Source organism: Xenopus tropicalis, chromosome 5 (assembly GCF_000004195.4).
Source record: "Xenopus tropicalis strain Nigerian chromosome 5, UCB_Xtro_10.0, whole genome shotgun sequence".
Classification (NCBI taxonomy): Eukaryota; Metazoa; Chordata; class Amphibia; order Anura; family Pipidae; genus Xenopus; species Xenopus tropicalis.
The window spans coordinates 119,404,160-119,422,557 of record NC_030681.2 but is presented as its reverse complement, the minus strand read 5'-3'; the positions used below and the strand labels follow the sequence as shown (position 1 = coordinate 119,422,557).

Here is an 18,398-nt window from a genome sequence, read left to right as displayed (position 1 = left end):
AAGTGAATGAAGAGTGGGAAGACAGAACATAATTCACATATCAGAGATTTGTGATTTGTTAATAATTGTGCTGTTTCCCAGCTAGAGATGTTTAAGTTCTACATACATATAATACACTAATATAAGGCAAAACACCTCATATAAGTTCTATGGTATAATAAAATAGATTGCTACAATAATACAAGGTCAGGTTGGATCTGCTAAAGCTTTTTCATCTATTTTCTTTCAAACCGGACTTTTCCTGCATTTAGCTAATCTTCTGACCGCATCACTTCTGTGTTTGTGATCATTTGATATATATCAGGGTTAAAAGCTATATCTTACCATCTTGACAGACACAGTGTTCAGTCTAGTTGTATCAGGGTTAAAAGCTATATCTTACCATCTTCACAGACACAGTGTTCAGTCTAGTTGTATCAGGGTTAAAAGCTATATCTTACCATCTTCACAGACACAGTGTTCAGTCTAGTTTACACAAAAAAAACATTTTTTTTATCTTCAGAAGTGTGGCGCAGAGATAGTCTCCCCTCTCGTTTGCTGATTTATATATGGGGTGGTGGGAAGAGTCAACTATACATCATGAGAATATTTTTGTTTCAAACTTACATACAATGTTATGGTCACTATATTGACGATCTTGTTCTATATTTGAAATTAACTCAATGCTGACACCCTACTTCTATAGTGTTTCTAGATTAGTCTCTATGTATAGTTGACTAACCTCTCTGTACAGAAAAGATTGTACTTCTAATATGATTTTTAATGTCTTCTCCTTACACCGGCGATATTAGATCCGTAACATTCCAACAGGATTTCTGAGTTTTAGGCATTTATGTTCTGGGTATGATGATTTCTTGGAGAAGTCCTGTGATTTGAGGTCTAGACTCTTAAAACATTGTTATTCTACGCCTACTCTGGTTAGGGCTTTTACTAGGGTGAGTCAAACCCCACAAGATACCGTTTTAGCAACTGCAGACCAAAGAAACATTGTCCCCTCTATCTTTTTAAAAAAGAAAACACCCATTCTAACCCTTCCTGTAATTCAGTCACATGTGACATATAGCCTTAATACAATGATATATTTAAAATCATTAAGAGGAACTATTATATCAGAAAAACCAAGTGGATTTTTTGTGTTAGCCCCAAAGTTTCCCTCAGGCATAAATAGCAAATATGATGTACCATGTTATTTTTAAAACATTTCTCTTGCATCTTGGCATTTTCCTTTAGTTTCTAAATATATATATATATTAGATTTATACTAGAATCAACTATATAAATTACTGAATGTTATGTGTCTTTTAAAAATCCCATGCATATTTGCAAGGTTTCATTTCACTTCTACATTTTTATAGGTTTGATACTATTCAGTGTATTTTTCAATAAAGTTTTCTCTGCTTTGTATTGCTTTCAACACTGGGAGCACACACATGGTGCCTTATAAGCTCATCTGTCTGTGTGTCCCCAGTAAAGATTGACATTTTTTACTTTATACGCTGAGTGGTGCACTATAATGTGCACAAGTGATTGGTTATACTTATGTATAATCTGATTGGTGAACACTTCTTTAAATCAATGTTCCCTCTAATTTCTTCATGTCTGTTCGCACAAAAAATGTCTTTTGTGCATACTTTTAAACTGCAAGTGCACTTTTCCAAAACTGGTGTGCACAGTACGAAATGATGTGTTTTCACGCAAATTTCTTTGTGTGCACCACAATTTATTGTGTGTGCACCCACATGCGCACAGCTTAGCAGGAACAGAGCTTTAAATACCTTGTAATGAGTATGAATCTTTACTCTATGACTATGTGTTATGACAATATGAACCACAAAAGGATACCTCTGTTTTTGGTACTTCAATAAATCTACTTGACTTTTATACTCCTGCCCTGAGGACTGCTCATTGCCTGCTCTTACATGAGGTTGTTTTAGTCAGCAAGTCTGGTTCTGGGTAAAGCAATTCTGGGTCACAATGGGTGAGTAAAAATGCAAGTGCAGTTCTACATTAAAGGCATTTCCAGCCAATCAGACCCAAAGAAGCCTTGCATTCAGTTGTTTAAGGGTGTCCCATTAAGGATTATACCATTTACCACTAGCCATAATAATGCACTTATCTAGATGCAATATGAAGTTAGCCTCCCCCTGCAGGAACATGCTTTGAAGCAAGACAACTCTATTATGTAATTGGTTAGCTGCACATTTCAAATCACTAAACTAGATGGTCAGTCTTTGACTCACAACAGGAACTTACAATTAAATCCTTAAATATCTAACCTGTTAATCAAACAGAATACATAATATGCTACAACTGAATTAAACATGCTCCACATTTTAGTGGATATTTTCTCAAAATGAGAACAACCTACTTTGTCTACTACAGAGAGTTTATTCTTTTCTGGGCCAAAGGCATACTACTAACTGTAGGTTAAGTATGTGGGAGCTGGGTACTGCAGATGAACTCTTTATTAGGAGTAAGTTTGTTTGTTCATTACGAAGTATGACACCCACTTGACAAGGTGTGACATATCCTTACTGCCCCCCTAGGAATGAGGGTTCAGGGGCCCCCTAATTGTACTCCTGACTGGTACAATGGTACCTGATACACCTTAATTGTGTTAAACAGCCTTTGGGGGCTAAACAGGGACTCAACCAATTTTGCACTTTCAAACTCCCTGATTTAGCATTATGCTTGGGACCAGGAAACTACAGTATATATTGTTCTGCCTTCCAAATGTGTGTCAGGACAGTTCCAAATAAGCAAAAGTCATATTTGAAAACTGTGAAAACTGGAAGAAAAAATGGGAGGAAGGTTTTAAAAGCAACTTCTATATATTCTTGGTATATATGGACACAGAGTGAACCAAGGTGTTTCATGGGAAACGCTGTGATGTGTTATAACCACTACAGAAATAAGCAAGAAGTACAATATAGAGTTTCAGTTCTTAATTTAATTGCATACTTCCTCTAGTTTAATAAAAGATCCCTTTTTACTAACAGTGAAACACATATATTAGGAATACTATCAAACAGAATAAGGGATAGGGCTGAAGGTTCAAGTCAAGAGTTATGAGATAAGTTGTTCTTTGATCATTTGGACAGCATATGCTATATAGATTGCTATAGAAGGAAGGGCTGGGGTTGGTTTCAGAGAAAATCAGAGGGCTCAAATGAATGACTTGATGTTCCCTTGCTGTTTTTAATTATATTGTTATTTGAGAATGTGACTTGACGGGAGAAACTTGTTTATAATAAATATTGTCTGAGCCAGTTGTTTTTGAGAACATTAAAAACATTTAGGGCTACATTCTTGTGGTGTGTGTATGTATAACAGCAGGCCGTAGCTAGAAATGCTGTGAGTGCCACTCTGGGTGTAGCTTGAGACTCAACAAGAAGAGCCTAGACCTTACTGGTAGCAATGGAACACCTCCTTTTAATCAACAGAATCTGTAACACTGCTTCTACTCTTCACCGGTAACTTTGCATGGGAAAACTGCAAGAATCATGACTGAAACCTGCCATCCTTTTTATTAACTGTCTTCAATCATTTAATGTTGGGTAAAACTTACAGGAATTATAAAAACAGACTTTTCAAAGCTTGCTGCATAGAATTTTGAAGAAGTGTTTTTGTAATCATTACTATAACCAACAGCCAGGACAGAAGGAAATCATTGCTGTTTCATTCTGTAATTTCTACAAAGAAAACAAAATGTACAAATATTTTGTCTTGATATTCATAACTTTTTGAATGGATGTCTCAGTGTTTATTACAAAACAGAAACCAATACAGGAAGCATAGCAGCAGACTGCTTCTATTTCCTGCCAGTAGTTCTTCTTTCATTTGTTACAGCTGTCAGGATTATAAATCTGGGTTGGGCAATGAGCGGCCCTACAGATGTTGAAGGGCATGCAAGTTTTGCTTTGTAAAACAAGAATAGTTCTCTAGATTTATTTTTCCTCTATAGACATTAAACATGATCAAATATGGAGGGTGTCATTTTTATTTATATACAAATATACATTTGTGTTTTTAACTAACCTTTTTACTTCTGCAAAATGGAAATTAAGCTGACTTTAGGTTTAAGCTATGTCCAGATATTTGGACATATTTTGAGAAAGATCTTGAGAACATCATAGGGGGTTGTATTTGCTATAAATGAGATACTGACTGCTGCATATCAGAACAAGATACAAAACTAGGAGGGAAGTGCATCTACAAGTACATGCTCCTTATCATTTGACTATATCTCTTTTTCAGATAAAAATGTACAGTCCAGTAGGTTTTTATAATTTTGGCACACTTTCATAGGGGTGTGATGCAACCCTACAAAATGCTATGGAAAAAAAAAATATATATATATATATAATCAGTTTAAAATGTAAATAAGTTTACAGATATACAGTGGTGTGAAAAACTATTTGCCCCCTTCCTGATTTCTTATTCTTTTGCATGTTTGTCACACAAAATGTTTCTGCTCATCAAAAACCATTAACTATTAGTCAAAGATAACATAATTGAACACAAAATGCAGTTTTTAAATGAAGGTTTACATTATTAAGGGAGAAAAAAAACTCCAAATCTACATGGCCCTGTGTGAAAAAGTGATTGCCCCCCTTGTTAAAAAATAACTTAACTGTGGTTTATCACACCTGAGTTCAATTTCTGTAGTCACCCCCAGGCCTGATTACTGCCACATCTGTTTCAATCAAGAAATCACTTAAATAGGAGCTACCTGACACAGAGAAGTAGACCAAAAGCACCTCAAAAGCTAGACATCATGCCAAGATCCAAAGAAATTCAGGAACAAATGAGAACAAAAGTAATTGAGATCTATCAGTCTGGTAAAGGTTATAAAGCCATTTCTAAAGCTTTGGGACTCCAGCGAACCACAGTGAGAGCCATTATCCACAAATGGCAAAAACATGGAACAGTGGTGAACCTTCCCAGGAGTGGCCGGCCGACCAAAATTACCCCAAGAGCGCAGAGACAACTCATCCGAGAGGCCACAAAAGACCCCAGGACAGCATCTAAAGAACAGCAGGCCTCACTTGCCTCAATTAAAGTCAGTGTTCACGACTCCACCATAAGAAAGAGACTAGGCAAAAACGGCCTGCATGGCAGATTTCCAAGGCGCAAACCACATTTAAGCAAAAAGAACATTAAGGCTCGTCTCAATTTTGCTAAAAAACATCTCAATGATTGCCAAGACTTTTGGGAAAATACCTTGTGGACCGACGAGACAAAAGTTGAACTTTTTGGAAGGTGCTTGTCCCGTTACATCTGGCGTAAAAGTAACACAGCATTTCAGAAAAAGAACATCATACCAACAGTAAAATGTGGTGGTAGTGTGATGGTCTGGGGTTGTTTTGCTGCTTCAGGACCTGGAAGGCTTGCTGTGATAGATGGAACCATGAATTCTACTGTCCACCAAAAAATCCTGAAGAAGAATGTCCGGCCATCTGTTCGTCAACTCAAGCTGAAGTGATCTTGGGTGCTGCAGCAGGACAATGACCCAAAACACACCAGCACTTTGGAGTGGCCTAGTCAAAGTCCTGACCTGAATCCTATTGAGATGTTGTGGCATGACCTTAAAAAGGCGGTTCATGCTAGAAAACCCTCAAATAAAGCTGAATTACAACAATTCTGCAAAGATGAGTGGGCCAAAATTCCTCCAGAGCGCTGTAAAAGAATCGTTGCAAGTTATCGCAAACGCTTGATTGCAGTTATTGCTGCTAAGGGTGGCCCAACCAGTTATTAGGTTCAGGGGGCAATTACTTTTTCACACAGGGCCATGTAGGTTTGGATTTTTTTTCTCCCTAAATAATAAAAAGCCTCATTTAAAAACTGCATTTTGTGTTTACTTGTGTTATCTTTGACTAATAGTTAAATGTGTTTGATGAGCAGAAACATTTTGTGTGACAAACATGCAAAAGAATAAGAAATCAGGAAGGGGGCAAATCATTTTTCACACCACTGTATATTTTTATGCATGCTAACACGACAGTTTCTTCATTAGTCCAGATAATTTTGCAGAACAACTGAGTGCACAAAAAATTTGCTTGTCTTTGTGAACCAGGGTTCTTTTACAGTGCAGCAATGGCCTATTTCATTTAAAATATTAACAAAGAAGGAACATTGTCTTCAGCATACAAGGAAAAATGGGATGTCAGCAAAAATAGGGCACATTCTGAGTATTTTTGCAACTATCTGGTGCACAGAGCAGCTTTTCATAATAGTGGAGAGGCTTTCATTAAGGTATATTTGGTCTTTCCACAAGTAGAATCCAGTCCCATCTTCTCAGCAACTTTATAGGTTAATACAGTGCTGTCCAACTTCTGTGGTACCGAGGGCCAGAATTTTTCTGGCCTACATGGTGAAGGGTCAATAATGAAAGCCAGTTTTGACCACTCAACTTTTTTAAACCACACCCACTTCAAACCACACCGATGTTATCACAAGAACTTTTAAGACCATAACCACATTAATGGTGGTAGCACAGCAAAAACCCAAATGGTTGGTGTAAGGATTTCACCCTGCATTCATATGTGAAAGAATATTATGTCACATTAATACATACCCTTAAATCCATATGCCTCCAACTCCCCAGTGGATGGCACAGCAACCCCCAGCATATAATTACACACCTTAGAGACCATATAATGACTATTTCCAAATGCTAGCAAACTTCCTGAGGTGTGAACAATGGAGGGGGTAAACAATTCAGGGATTAAAAGGTGTGAACAATACAGGGAATTACATTTTTAAACAATACAGGAGTTTATAGCCGGAATCTGAGGTTAATCTCAGTACTGATCCCATTTAAAGCTTACACAAAGGTAGGCAGTCACAGCAGCCAGTTGGACAGCACTGGGTAAAGAGAATGTGAGTGTTACTGAAAGACACCTGTAACATGCAATAATCTATATGTACACTTTGCTGAACAGAGACCCTCCTATGTACTTAATCCCTAGTAATGAAAAACGAGACACTGCACAAATGAGAAAGTTACAATCGCCTCAACATTGCGAATAAGGAGTGTTCACCTCTGAAGGAAGTTAAAAGAGCATGGCTGCCTCCCACTAGACATGACATAGAGAGGACTTTGTTTAAAATAACTAATTATTCACTGTGTCTACTGCACCAATGAGAAGAGCATGTGGCACTGTATTTCACTGGAATTATGTGAGAGCCAGGGGAAAATATTTAAAAAATACACAAAAACAGGTGGCTTCTTCCCAGAGATAAGAGCCAACCTAGTCCAAAAAACAATGGCAGGTACAAAAAGAAATCGCATGGGATCTGTTTTAAATACAAATGCAAATTAGGCTTTCCTTTGCTGCACACTATACATAATAGCAGAACAAAAACACATTTTGAACAGATGATTTACATGCAAACTGAATACATAGTATTCTTTATCCATTTTATAGGAGCAAAAGTAACAATTTGCCAGGGTGCACCTGTTTATTAATAAACTCTAATTGCCATTTAGATTGTAAATTCGCCCCTGAGTAATCCCAATACAAACATCTGTGTGCTGCTTACTGTACTAAAATGAAGCTAAAAAAAAAAAATCGTTAGATAAACAGAGTACTTTCATCTAGGGATGCACCGAATACAGGATTTAGTTCAGTATTCAGCCAGGATTCTGCCTTTTTCGGCAGGGTTTGGATTTGGCCGAATCAGTCCTGGCCGAACCGAATACAAATCCTAATTAACATATGCTATTTCAGATTTGGAAGGGTTAATGTCGCCGCATAAACATGGAAGTGAAAACATTTCCACTGCGCACAACATTTAACCGTTCCAAATCCTAATTAGCATATGTTAATTAGGTTTTGGATTCAGCTGAATCCCTTAACATGGACAGGGGTTCGGCCAAACCTTAAAAACTGGGTTCGGTGCATCCCTACTTTTATCTTAGGAGACCCAAAGCACATTAACCCAATCAAGGCGGCCATACTGTATTTATGCATGCTAAATATTGATTTTTTCAATGTCTTAAAAAACTCATTCTACTACACTAAATATAATTTTGTCAAACTTACTCATTTCATGCAATCATCTATTGTAGATCATGGTTACTGTTCTTGTATAAACATAAACCCTAGAGCAATTACTAGGCATATATAACTAACGTAATGGACAGATTCATGTTTTCATGCTATGGAAACAAGATGCACACACACTTTATTGAGGCTGTATGTTCCCCGTATGTTCCCCGGTGCTAAAAAAACATGGATGGTCAATTTTTTAGGTGTTTTGCTAGTGCCTAACTAGTAATGAACCAGCTAATTTATATTATATTTTGCAGACTCTCAGAATAATGCCAGAGATTATTCATACATGCTACAAAACCGAATATGGTAGTAAACCCTAGTAATCCCAGCACTTAATATAGTTACATAGTTACATAGGGTTGAAAAAAGACCAGAGTCCATCAAGTTCAACCCATCCAAGTAAACCCAGCACACACAACCTATACTTACCATACCTTACCTATACACTCACATACATAAACTATATATACAACCACTAATACTAACTGTAGATATTAGTATCACAATAGCCTTGGATACAATGCTTGTTCAAGAACTCATTCAGGCCCCTCTTAAAGGCATTAACAGAATCTGCCATTACCACATCTCTAGGAAGGGCATATTACAATGTATAGCATCATTTACAAGAAATCATGAACTACCTAATTATCTACTTAACACCTCATACAGAACTCATTGACTCCACTTGATACCTTACTGTATCAACCATCAACTCATTCATTGCAGTTACTTGACATATATAAATGCTAATGATTGCCAAACATTTGATGCCAATACAATTTAATGGCACAATACACTTTAGTGAGCAGCTGCACTAAAGAAAAAGAAAAAGGATTCATCACCTACACAGCTTAATCTCTGAAGTGCCCCTGGATTTACTCTTCTAATAGTTCGTCTCTTCTTCCAAGCATCCGGGCATTGCTCTCTCCTGAAGACTCTTCCTTTCATGCTCATTATATTGCAAAATCACAGTTCTAAGCAAACCCAAGTAACTCTGGACAATCCACGCAGTTAGACAAGCAGAATCATTGCAAAAAACTGTTCTTGAACAGGAAGTATATTTTAGTGTTATACTGAAAGGAAGAAGAAAACCCGCATTGCTCATTGCTTCCTGTAAGCTTTCAATTTCTCCAACCAAAAAAAAAAAATAAAAATAAAAAAAAAATTCATGTTTAAAGGAGAAGGAAAGGCTAATAAAGTGTTAAACTCAAGCTGCAGGCATACCTTCAGTTCTCTCAATAGTGCCCTTAAGTCTCCCCATATTTCTCTTTTTCAGATGATTAGAAGCCTCATAGCAAAAAAAACCCTGAGCTCTGTAAAGAAAATTCCCATAATGCCTCACTTCTGCACCGAGACCAAGACCCCTAAGGGGGGGGGGGGGGGGGAGGAAGTTCTTAGCATTTTTATGGGAGCAGGAGAGAGTTGCGCAGACTCTGTGTTTCTTTTCATAGAGGACTCAGTGCAGCTTTTCTGTAAGTGCTTATGGCTGTATTTACATAGACCTTTCTGATAAAGCTTACTTAGTTTTTAACCTTTCCTTCTCCTTTAAATCTTGATCTGCTGTCCATGGGCACAAAAAAGAACACACACAGATAGTGACCCAGTTGGGAAAAAAGTCACATAGCACTATGTGCAATAAAGGTCAAGGTGGAAAAGTGGTGGTGGGGTTATAAGTTTACTACCAAGCTTGTAAATATCCTCCCCAAGCATACACCACCAATTACTACACATGCTCCACCTAAACAATACCACGAACTGTAACCAAATGTTCAAACATGTACACACACACAATCCTTTGCCCTTCATTGGTCCCTCCTAATTACCCCTTGCATTGGAGTAATGCGGCAAACAAAGAGAGTTTAGGTTTGCCATATAAAGTTCCTGGGGCCTTATGTCTTCTCGTTCCTGTAATTTGCTGACAGTAATTCAAACATACTGTACAACTACAGGTGGGCAGTTAGGAAAATAACACACCACATTAAATATGTTACCTAATAAATATATTATACTCCAAAACCCCAAACATATTCACACCTGATTTATCCCTTCTGATACCTAAGTGCCTGGCTAGCACAGTCCTTCATGTCCCTGTGTGGCATTATTACAGTACCAGTTCCAACACCAATACAGTGGGAAATGAATAGTAACTGTGCTTGGATTGAAAACCACACTGACAGACTACTAGTCCCTTCAAAGCATCAAGGGCCAGCCTTCTAGAAGTGCTCTATTTCTCTCACTGTAAAAGTACCTCTTGTTGACTTATAACAGATTGGGTGTTGTTGCTTTTTCTCACTCTGAGGATGTTAGGGGTGAGATCCCACCCTCTTGCAGACTCTCATGTGTTCCATGCTTCTATTCTTGCTTCTTTTCTGGCACACTCTCTCCAGACTTATCCTGAGTAAGTCCCTTTCAGGAGACTGACAGGCTGTCACCACAGAAGTAGGACTGCTGACCTGCCAGACATCCACCATCCCCATGCATGCAAATTCAGTAATGCTTATATGAAACATCTCAGTGAAATGGCCTAAAACTTCCCCTTTTCCATACGAAGTGCCCTTTATGTATTTTTTTTTACCAAACTGCAGATATATATTGTATATGAATATGATTGCAGATGTATATTTCCTAATCCAGTCATTCAATGTTCACCAGATATTTTTTATTTTAAACACAATAATTAGGATTTAAAAGTTTTTTTTCTGTAATTGTAGCTTTGTTGTTTTTGTAATTGTCCCAATATATATATATATATATATAGAGAGAGAGAGAGAGAATGCAACAGAGTAGGCACTCACGTATAACAAGGTTACAGTATGCCTGGGTGCAGTATAATAGCAAACAATAGCACAATGTAGAAAAAGATGCCGCACTCACAGGTCTTAATGAAAATTAAAGAATAAATTTATTGATGGATATACGTCAATCTAACGTTTCGGCCGTATCCACAGCCTTTCTCAAAGTGAACAGAAAAGTAACAAACCCATTCTTAAACCCAAAATGGCGCCAAAATGTAGCTGATGACGTCATATAGTGTATAACCAATCACCAACCATACATATATCAACACAAGTGTGAAGAATAATTAATATATAACATAACTACGATCTGTATCTAAAAACAAAGCAGTAAAGAAAGGGGGATAGAAGAGATCAAACTGAAAAAAGAACAAAAAATAAAGAGCTGTACCGAGTGGCTGAACTACAACTCGCAACTAGTGCGCACTGGGTCTCACACAGCAAAGGGAAAAAAGGTTCGGTGAACCAGCTGGGAGACAAGGCTCAATGTAAATAATGTGTAATCTAAAGGAAATAGGGCTTGTAGTGGAGCAGAATTACTTACATAAAGTCCTATATATATATATATATATATATATATATATATATAAAAACCAAAATGCACAGGAAACTAACTTCAGTGCATTATTTCCTGTTGACTTATTACATGATGCGCGCACAACGACTTCTACAGCCTGCGAGTTAATAGTTCTGGAGTGGTCCTAATACAGTACAAATCTATTTTTTCTGTCTTTCTCTTATTCATTAGTATCATATATGTAACTGATATATATTGGCTGGTATAAACTAATTCTTAGCTTTTGGGTTGTGGCCCAAAATGGGTTCTTGTGTTGTATAGGGAACTAAATATCTCATTTTAAAAAGGAAAATGTCTTCTGTCACTGGGCGTGTGCAGGTTCAGTAGCCAGACAGATCTTGAGTGGAAATTGTGCTTTATTTTTTATCACATGCAGAAAAAAAAACAGTTTTTTCAATGGTGCAATACCAACTTGTACCAGCAGGGGATCAAGCACACTCCTGGAGCTCTATAACTACCTTTTACAAAGGCTTAACACAGACTCCCAAAAGAAACCAGTCTGCAGCTTTTATAGCCTCCAAACTGCTCTATGCTGCCCCCGGTGGTCAGCATCTACTCTATAAATATTCATTCAGAGAGGCTGCCCACCCCTTTAGGAAGTGGCTTCTCTGAGAGCTCCAGGTAAGTGCTTTATTCAACTTTACTTTATACATGCAATTGCAATGTTATGTATAGAAACAAAGTAGTTTTATGCACTCATTCAGCACCATTTAAAACATACTTTCAGCACAGCTGAGGCACATGTTCCAAACAAAGTAGGCCTCAGTTTGTAACCCAAAGCTAATACTGTTGCACAGTTTGTACTTTCCACACATATATACCACATATATATACAGATTATACACATAGCTATTTACACAAATAATAAATTACTGAATTAATGAATTACTGGCCAGTAAAATTAACATTTAAAGACAAACAAACAAACAAAAATTTTTTAGCTTAATTCACTCCTTCACATCTTCCAACAGCCAGTACTTATTAACATGACATGTGATTTATACTAAAGCAATTGTTTGGTGACAAAAGGGTTGATTCACTGAAGTGTGTTAAAATGTGCGCTATTTATAGCATGCGTTAAAAATTTTATGGCGTCTAATTTTTCGCGTTTTAACACACGATTCACTAAAAGTATATTTGCGTTAATTTAGACGCGACGCTGTTTGTGTTATTTAAGTCGTGAAGACTATTTTCGGGCGGTATTCGACGCAACGTGTGCTAATTTACGCGTGTGCGCTACTTGTCGCGTGCGCTAATTAACGCACGAGCGCTACGTTTCGCATGCATGCCATATTAGCCATACACGGCATTATGCTCGTAAAACTACTTTTTTTTTTAAAATGACCATTTCCCTGCAAAACAGAGGCTGCATCACTCTAGGGCCAACACAGACTTGAATAAATCACACTGCAAAGTCCATATTGTGTTGCCAAAAGCTCATGAACTGTACTTTTCTATAATTACCACCTGTTCCAAGTAGGTGTTAATTTTCGCATAGACTAATGCGATATTTAGCGCGTCTAAGTTTTTGTGAATCATGCGTTAGTATTATTTCTGCGCGCTAATCAACACAATGCGGTAAAATTAACGCATGCGGTTGCGCGCTAATTAACACACACAATATGCGACTTAATGCATGCGATAATACTATAGCGAATCGCGTGGTTTTTTTGCATCTATTTTAACGCAAAAAAGCATGCGATATGCGTTATCGCACTTTAGTGAATCAACCCTAAAATCTCTTATATAAAAAGAAAACATATAGCAATAACTCAACCTTATGGCCTGAATGCATATAAAGCTGTACAATAATAAATACTGTGGGATTTAATACCCAGTCCCCTGGTCATAACTGTACAGCTGGGTTTATGGATGGAGAAATATTATGACACTCCTACTAATAACAAATAGTAAATAGTAAGATACTGGAACTCAGTGAGCGACTCCCCACCTGGCTCAATAATATAAATTGTAATTTATTTCAGCCCCAAATGTTATTTTCCCAGCAGTAGCCAATGGGTTACAATTAGACCTTGGAGGTCTTCAATTACAAATTACAGTCAAAAGTAGCAAAAACGATGGAAAGGACCTTCCTCTCTCAAAGGAAAAAAGATTTTATGTGCATTAGTATAAACATTGTTGGGTGCTGACAGTATTTCCCTTTGAACTACATATTAAACATATGGGGCCCGATTCACTAAAGTCCGAAATAAGGAGTGCTATTTATAGCATGCGTTAAAAATCTTATCACTTCTTATTTTTCACTCAATTCACTAAAAGGACACTTGCAGAGCGCAATATATTACGCACGTAACCATTACTTTCTGAAAACCACCATTTCCCTGAAAACTGGAGGATGCATCACTCTAGGGCCAACATATACTTGAAAAAATACGACTGCAAACTCCATGTTGTGTTGCCAAAAGCTCACGAACCGCAATTTTCTTTAAGTACCGCCTGCCCCAAGTAGGGTTAATATTCACACAGATTAACACGATATTTTGCACGTTTAACGCTTCATATGTGTTTGTGAATCATTAGTACTATTTCTATTCGCTAATTAACGCAATGCGTTTTTTTTGTGCATGCAATATGCGGATTAACACATGTGAAATGACTTTGATGAATCGGTACTTAATTATCGCATGCTTTTTAATGAAAAAAACTATGCGATAAGCGTTATTGACCTTTAGTGAATCGGCCCCTATAACGCTTATCGCATAGTTTTTTTCATTAAAATATGTCGTCGCAAGATAAATAACGCCAAGAACATCGCTTCTTAATTATGACAAGTGTCCTTTTAGTGAATCGAGCGAAAAATAAGAAGTGATAAGATTTTTAACGCATGCTATAAATAGCACTCCTTATTTCGGACTTTAGTGAATCGGGCCCATGGACTCAAAAGCCTGAGAACTTTAAACTCATTGATATATGTCGCTGAAACCAACACACATTGGGCCCGATTCACTAAAGTCCAAAATAAGGAGTGCTATTTATAGCATGCGTTAAAAATCTTATCACTTCTTATTTTTCACTCGATTCACTAAAAGGACACTTGTCATAATTAAGAAGCGATGTTCTTGGCGTTATTTATCTTACGATGACATATTTTCAAGCAATATATTACGCAGCGCACAAGATATTACGCAGCGCGCAATATTTTACGCAGAGCGCAATATATTACGCACGTAACCATTACTTTCTGAAAACCACCATTTCCCTGAAAACTGGAGGATGCATCACTCTAGGGCCAACATATACTTGAAAAAATACGACTGCAAACTCCATGTTGTGTTGCCAATAGCTCACGAACCGCAATTTTCTTTAAGTACCGCCTGCCCCAAGTAGGGTTAATATTCACACAGATTAACACAATATTTTGCACGTTTAACGCTTCATATGTGTTTGTGAATCATGCGTTAGTACTATTTCTATTCGCTAATTAACGCAATGCGTTTTTTTTGTGCATGCGATATGCGGATTAACACATGTGAAATGACTTTGATGAATCGGTACTTAATTATCGCATGCTTTTTAATGAAAAAAACTATGCGATAAGCGTTATTGACCTTTAGTGAATCGGCCCCTATAACGCTTATCGCATAGTTTTTTTCATTAAAATATGTCATCGTAACATAAATAATGCCAAGAACATCGCTTCTTAATTATCACAAGTGTCCTTTTAGTGAATCGAGCGAAAAATAAGAAGTGATAAGATTTTTAATGCATGCTATAAATAGCACTCCTTATTTCGGACTTTAGTGAATCGGGCCCATTATCTTTAAAGGAATTCTTTTTTAGGTAAATAAAATGTCTGGTTTCAAAACTCCCAGGGAATGAACCCTTATTTTAGAGTCATGAGTTCCAATTTTATATGTTCCCAACAACTGCTCAGTTACAAACTGTCCTTTTTTTGATGTGTAATTTGACAACACACCTATCTGTGAAGTGATAGTAGAGTCATATGTGAAGGACAGCTAGAGAATTTCAGAGGCCCAGTATGCACTTCTCTCTGCATACAGCATGTATAAGCCATGTGAATAGCATTCTATAGTCTGCTAAAAACATAGTTCAGACAACATATCTTAAAGTATATCAAAGCTTTTAACTGTTTAATTATTAACAGTTCTGTACCATAGTGAAAGGTACAAAAACAAGTGGGTAAAGCCCAGGCTAATGGAACAGAGCAGTGCAGTCTGAAGCAACCAAAAGAAGTCAGTCATACAAACAGCATAGTCAGTCATCTGAATTTATTTCCTTTCCATCCAGCCTCCCTGGGACACCTCCCAGCTGGTCTGCTCGAAGCACAGATGTGCACAACACAAGCTGCATATGGTTATAGTCAGCGCCAAGGGCCTGCCCACACCATGCCAGGGCCGTGCTCCTACACAGTCGCCTGCTGCTACAAACAGCCTGCAGTTATGTTGGCACCGGCTGCTTGCTTTAAGGCTCAGTTTTCATATGATGTGAGAATTACTATGTGTATTACATAAAAAATAAGAGTGTTAATGTTGAAGTATGACTTGATAGTTCAGATTCCTGTCAGCAAGATAAACTGACAAACTTAAGTTTCACTTAACTTCATCATGTTATAAGTCATCCCCCTAGAAGCCCATAATCCTGTATAAACCTGCGTCTGTGTGTACCCTTTACATGCCAGGCAATGTAGTGTAGTGTTATGTGGGAGTACCAACATGCCAGTGCTGTAGATTCTGCATTTCTTGGTCGGAAATAAAACATAGACCATTGTAAATCTATGGAAACATGTATATGTTGAGTTCTGTAAGATTTTTTTATGTAGAGTTTGGAACCCATGTCACTATAATTTGGAAACCTTTACTAGAAGGCCCTGGAAAACATTATATAGTGGAGAATTCACAAGGATATAATTTACTGCTTTAAGTAATAAGACTTCAAATGTTATTTCACTGCTGACTTGTTAAATTAAGAACACTGTGACATATATACCCTTAGGGCATGTTCACACTGGCATTTAAGAAGGAATAAATAAATACATAAGAAAATAAATAAAAATGCGTCTGACAATTTCAATTTTTAAAGCTGCCATGAAACTAGGTTTAAATGGAAATGCTGCAGATTTTTTTGTATTAAATCTGAGTGTGCAAACTGTATTTATTTTTTTGCTGGGTAGTTAGCTCTGCTTACATTTGGTTGTACATATGTTATGATAAACCTCCAACTGCACCAACTTTACCCTTCATTAAGAATTCTACTACTCCCAAGTAGTTGCCCTTTTTATTGGTTATTACTAGGAATGTTAGGAGCTACAACATGGAGCTGGCCACAGCTCCTTTTTATGGTCACATGCTTACACTTAGGGGGTCCAGTAAAACTTTCTATAGAAGTCAAAGGGAGTTATCAGGCCATATTCAAACTCAAGTTTTTTGAGATACTCAGGTTTTTTATTCGAACAAGCTTTCCTCATTAATAAATAAGCGACCATTCGATATGTGAGTTTATTCAATTTAGAAAAACAAATTTGATTTACAAACTCGAAAATTGATAAATAAGCCCATTACAGTTTTTCTCTGTCTGATTAATGTTGTTGGCTGTATCATTAATAGCCCCATGTATCAGTTTTTCCACTGCACACAACTTATGAAACTTGTACTGTTTATACTGTAGCTGAGCTAAACTTATGGAAGGAGACAATCATATATTATACATGTTTACACAATTATGCACAGCAGTAGTCCACAAAATAGATTTGTTTTACTATCCCTAACTTTGTTCATTATTTCTCTGCTCCATTCCCTCTGTAAATATTATTACCCTTTTAGTGCAATAAGCACTAACAAATACATTTTTTGAGTGTGGCAAATGTTTACAAAATGCAGTGTTGGCTGTAGTGTCTCATGTCCTGAGTTTCTCTGGGGCAAAAATCTGTCTGTGCTGTAAGCAGATAGCTTGTTGCACTTTGTTAATGCAAGTTTTAGTCCTTGTGTTGCAATTACACTACCATAATGATGTAGGGAAAAATTGTACCAACTTGTACTTGCACTGCATTAAAATTGTTGCAAATTTGTTGAAAGAACTTTAAGATACCATAGAAAAGAATTGAATGTGTTTGCTCACATTCACAATTCACAAAGTTATAAATGACAAAAAAAGGCTTGGGTAACTATAAATGCGTGGCTATTTAAAAACAAAGCCTTGACAAGCAAGAAACTGTGATAAAATGTTAAATGCTGGTAACCCATCAGGAATAACTTCCCCTTAGCTTTTTATTTAAATATATGGCTCTTGTCTCCTTTCTGTGCTTTAGACTCGGCTTTCATTGCAAAACACAGAATCATAGCATGCATAAGTGTTAAGGAAAAGTAATAAATGTAAAAAAATGTGCAATAAGAATGCTCATTTTTGTAATGTAATATTCTGCATTATATTATATTATACTGGGAATTTCTTATGCATTTTTCAAGGCCTGCTTAAAGTTGGCACAAACATAATGACTTTCTCAGTAGAGAAAGTAGAGCAGTTTTATTAAATACACTACACACTGGCACACACTATAACATTCACAATTTTTTTTTCCAAATGGAATGGTTAAATAAAAAAACTATTTAGCATAAAGGAAACCTTTTTAGTAGTAACAAGTGTTCCTTTCCAAAGCTGGAATATTACAGTACAAAGAATATATTATATTTTTGCTAGATATTTTCATATATACATAGGGGATGTCTAAACTGTGGCCCCCCCAGTTCACTTTTTAGCATTCCACTGGAAACTGAAGGTTGCACATGGGATTCTGGGATTGTTAGTACAACAACAGCTGGAGGCCCACAGGATGAATGTCCCTGCCTTCCTGGAGTGGCACAGGTCCCTTCTTGCCAAGGGCCTTCTGTAACTCTGGCCCTGTTGGTATACATACTTTTGTGTCTGATTCTAAATTCTTATAAAAAAGATAATCCTAAATTGATCACTGCCAGAAGAAAGAAATTCTAT

General features: G+C 37.0%; 1 protein-coding gene across 7 annotated transcripts in view; it reads right to left on the bottom strand.

Annotated features, from left to right (window-relative positions):
- Positions 1–18,398, bottom strand: part of dock10 (dedicator of cytokinesis 10) — a 156,408-nt gene that overhangs the window by 102,171 nt on the left and 35,839 nt on the right. The window contains exon 1 of one of the 7 annotated variants that reach the window (XM_031902393.1): positions 8,907–9,073. The exons of the other annotated variants lie outside the window; for them this stretch is intronic. Within the exon in view, the coding sequence (XP_031758253.1) occupies positions 8,907–9,014 (108 nt within the window). The 5' untranslated portion in view covers positions 9,015–9,073. Of the gene's footprint in view, positions 1–8,906; positions 9,074–18,398 lie in introns of those variants that run through there. 7 annotated transcript variants of the gene reach the window in all.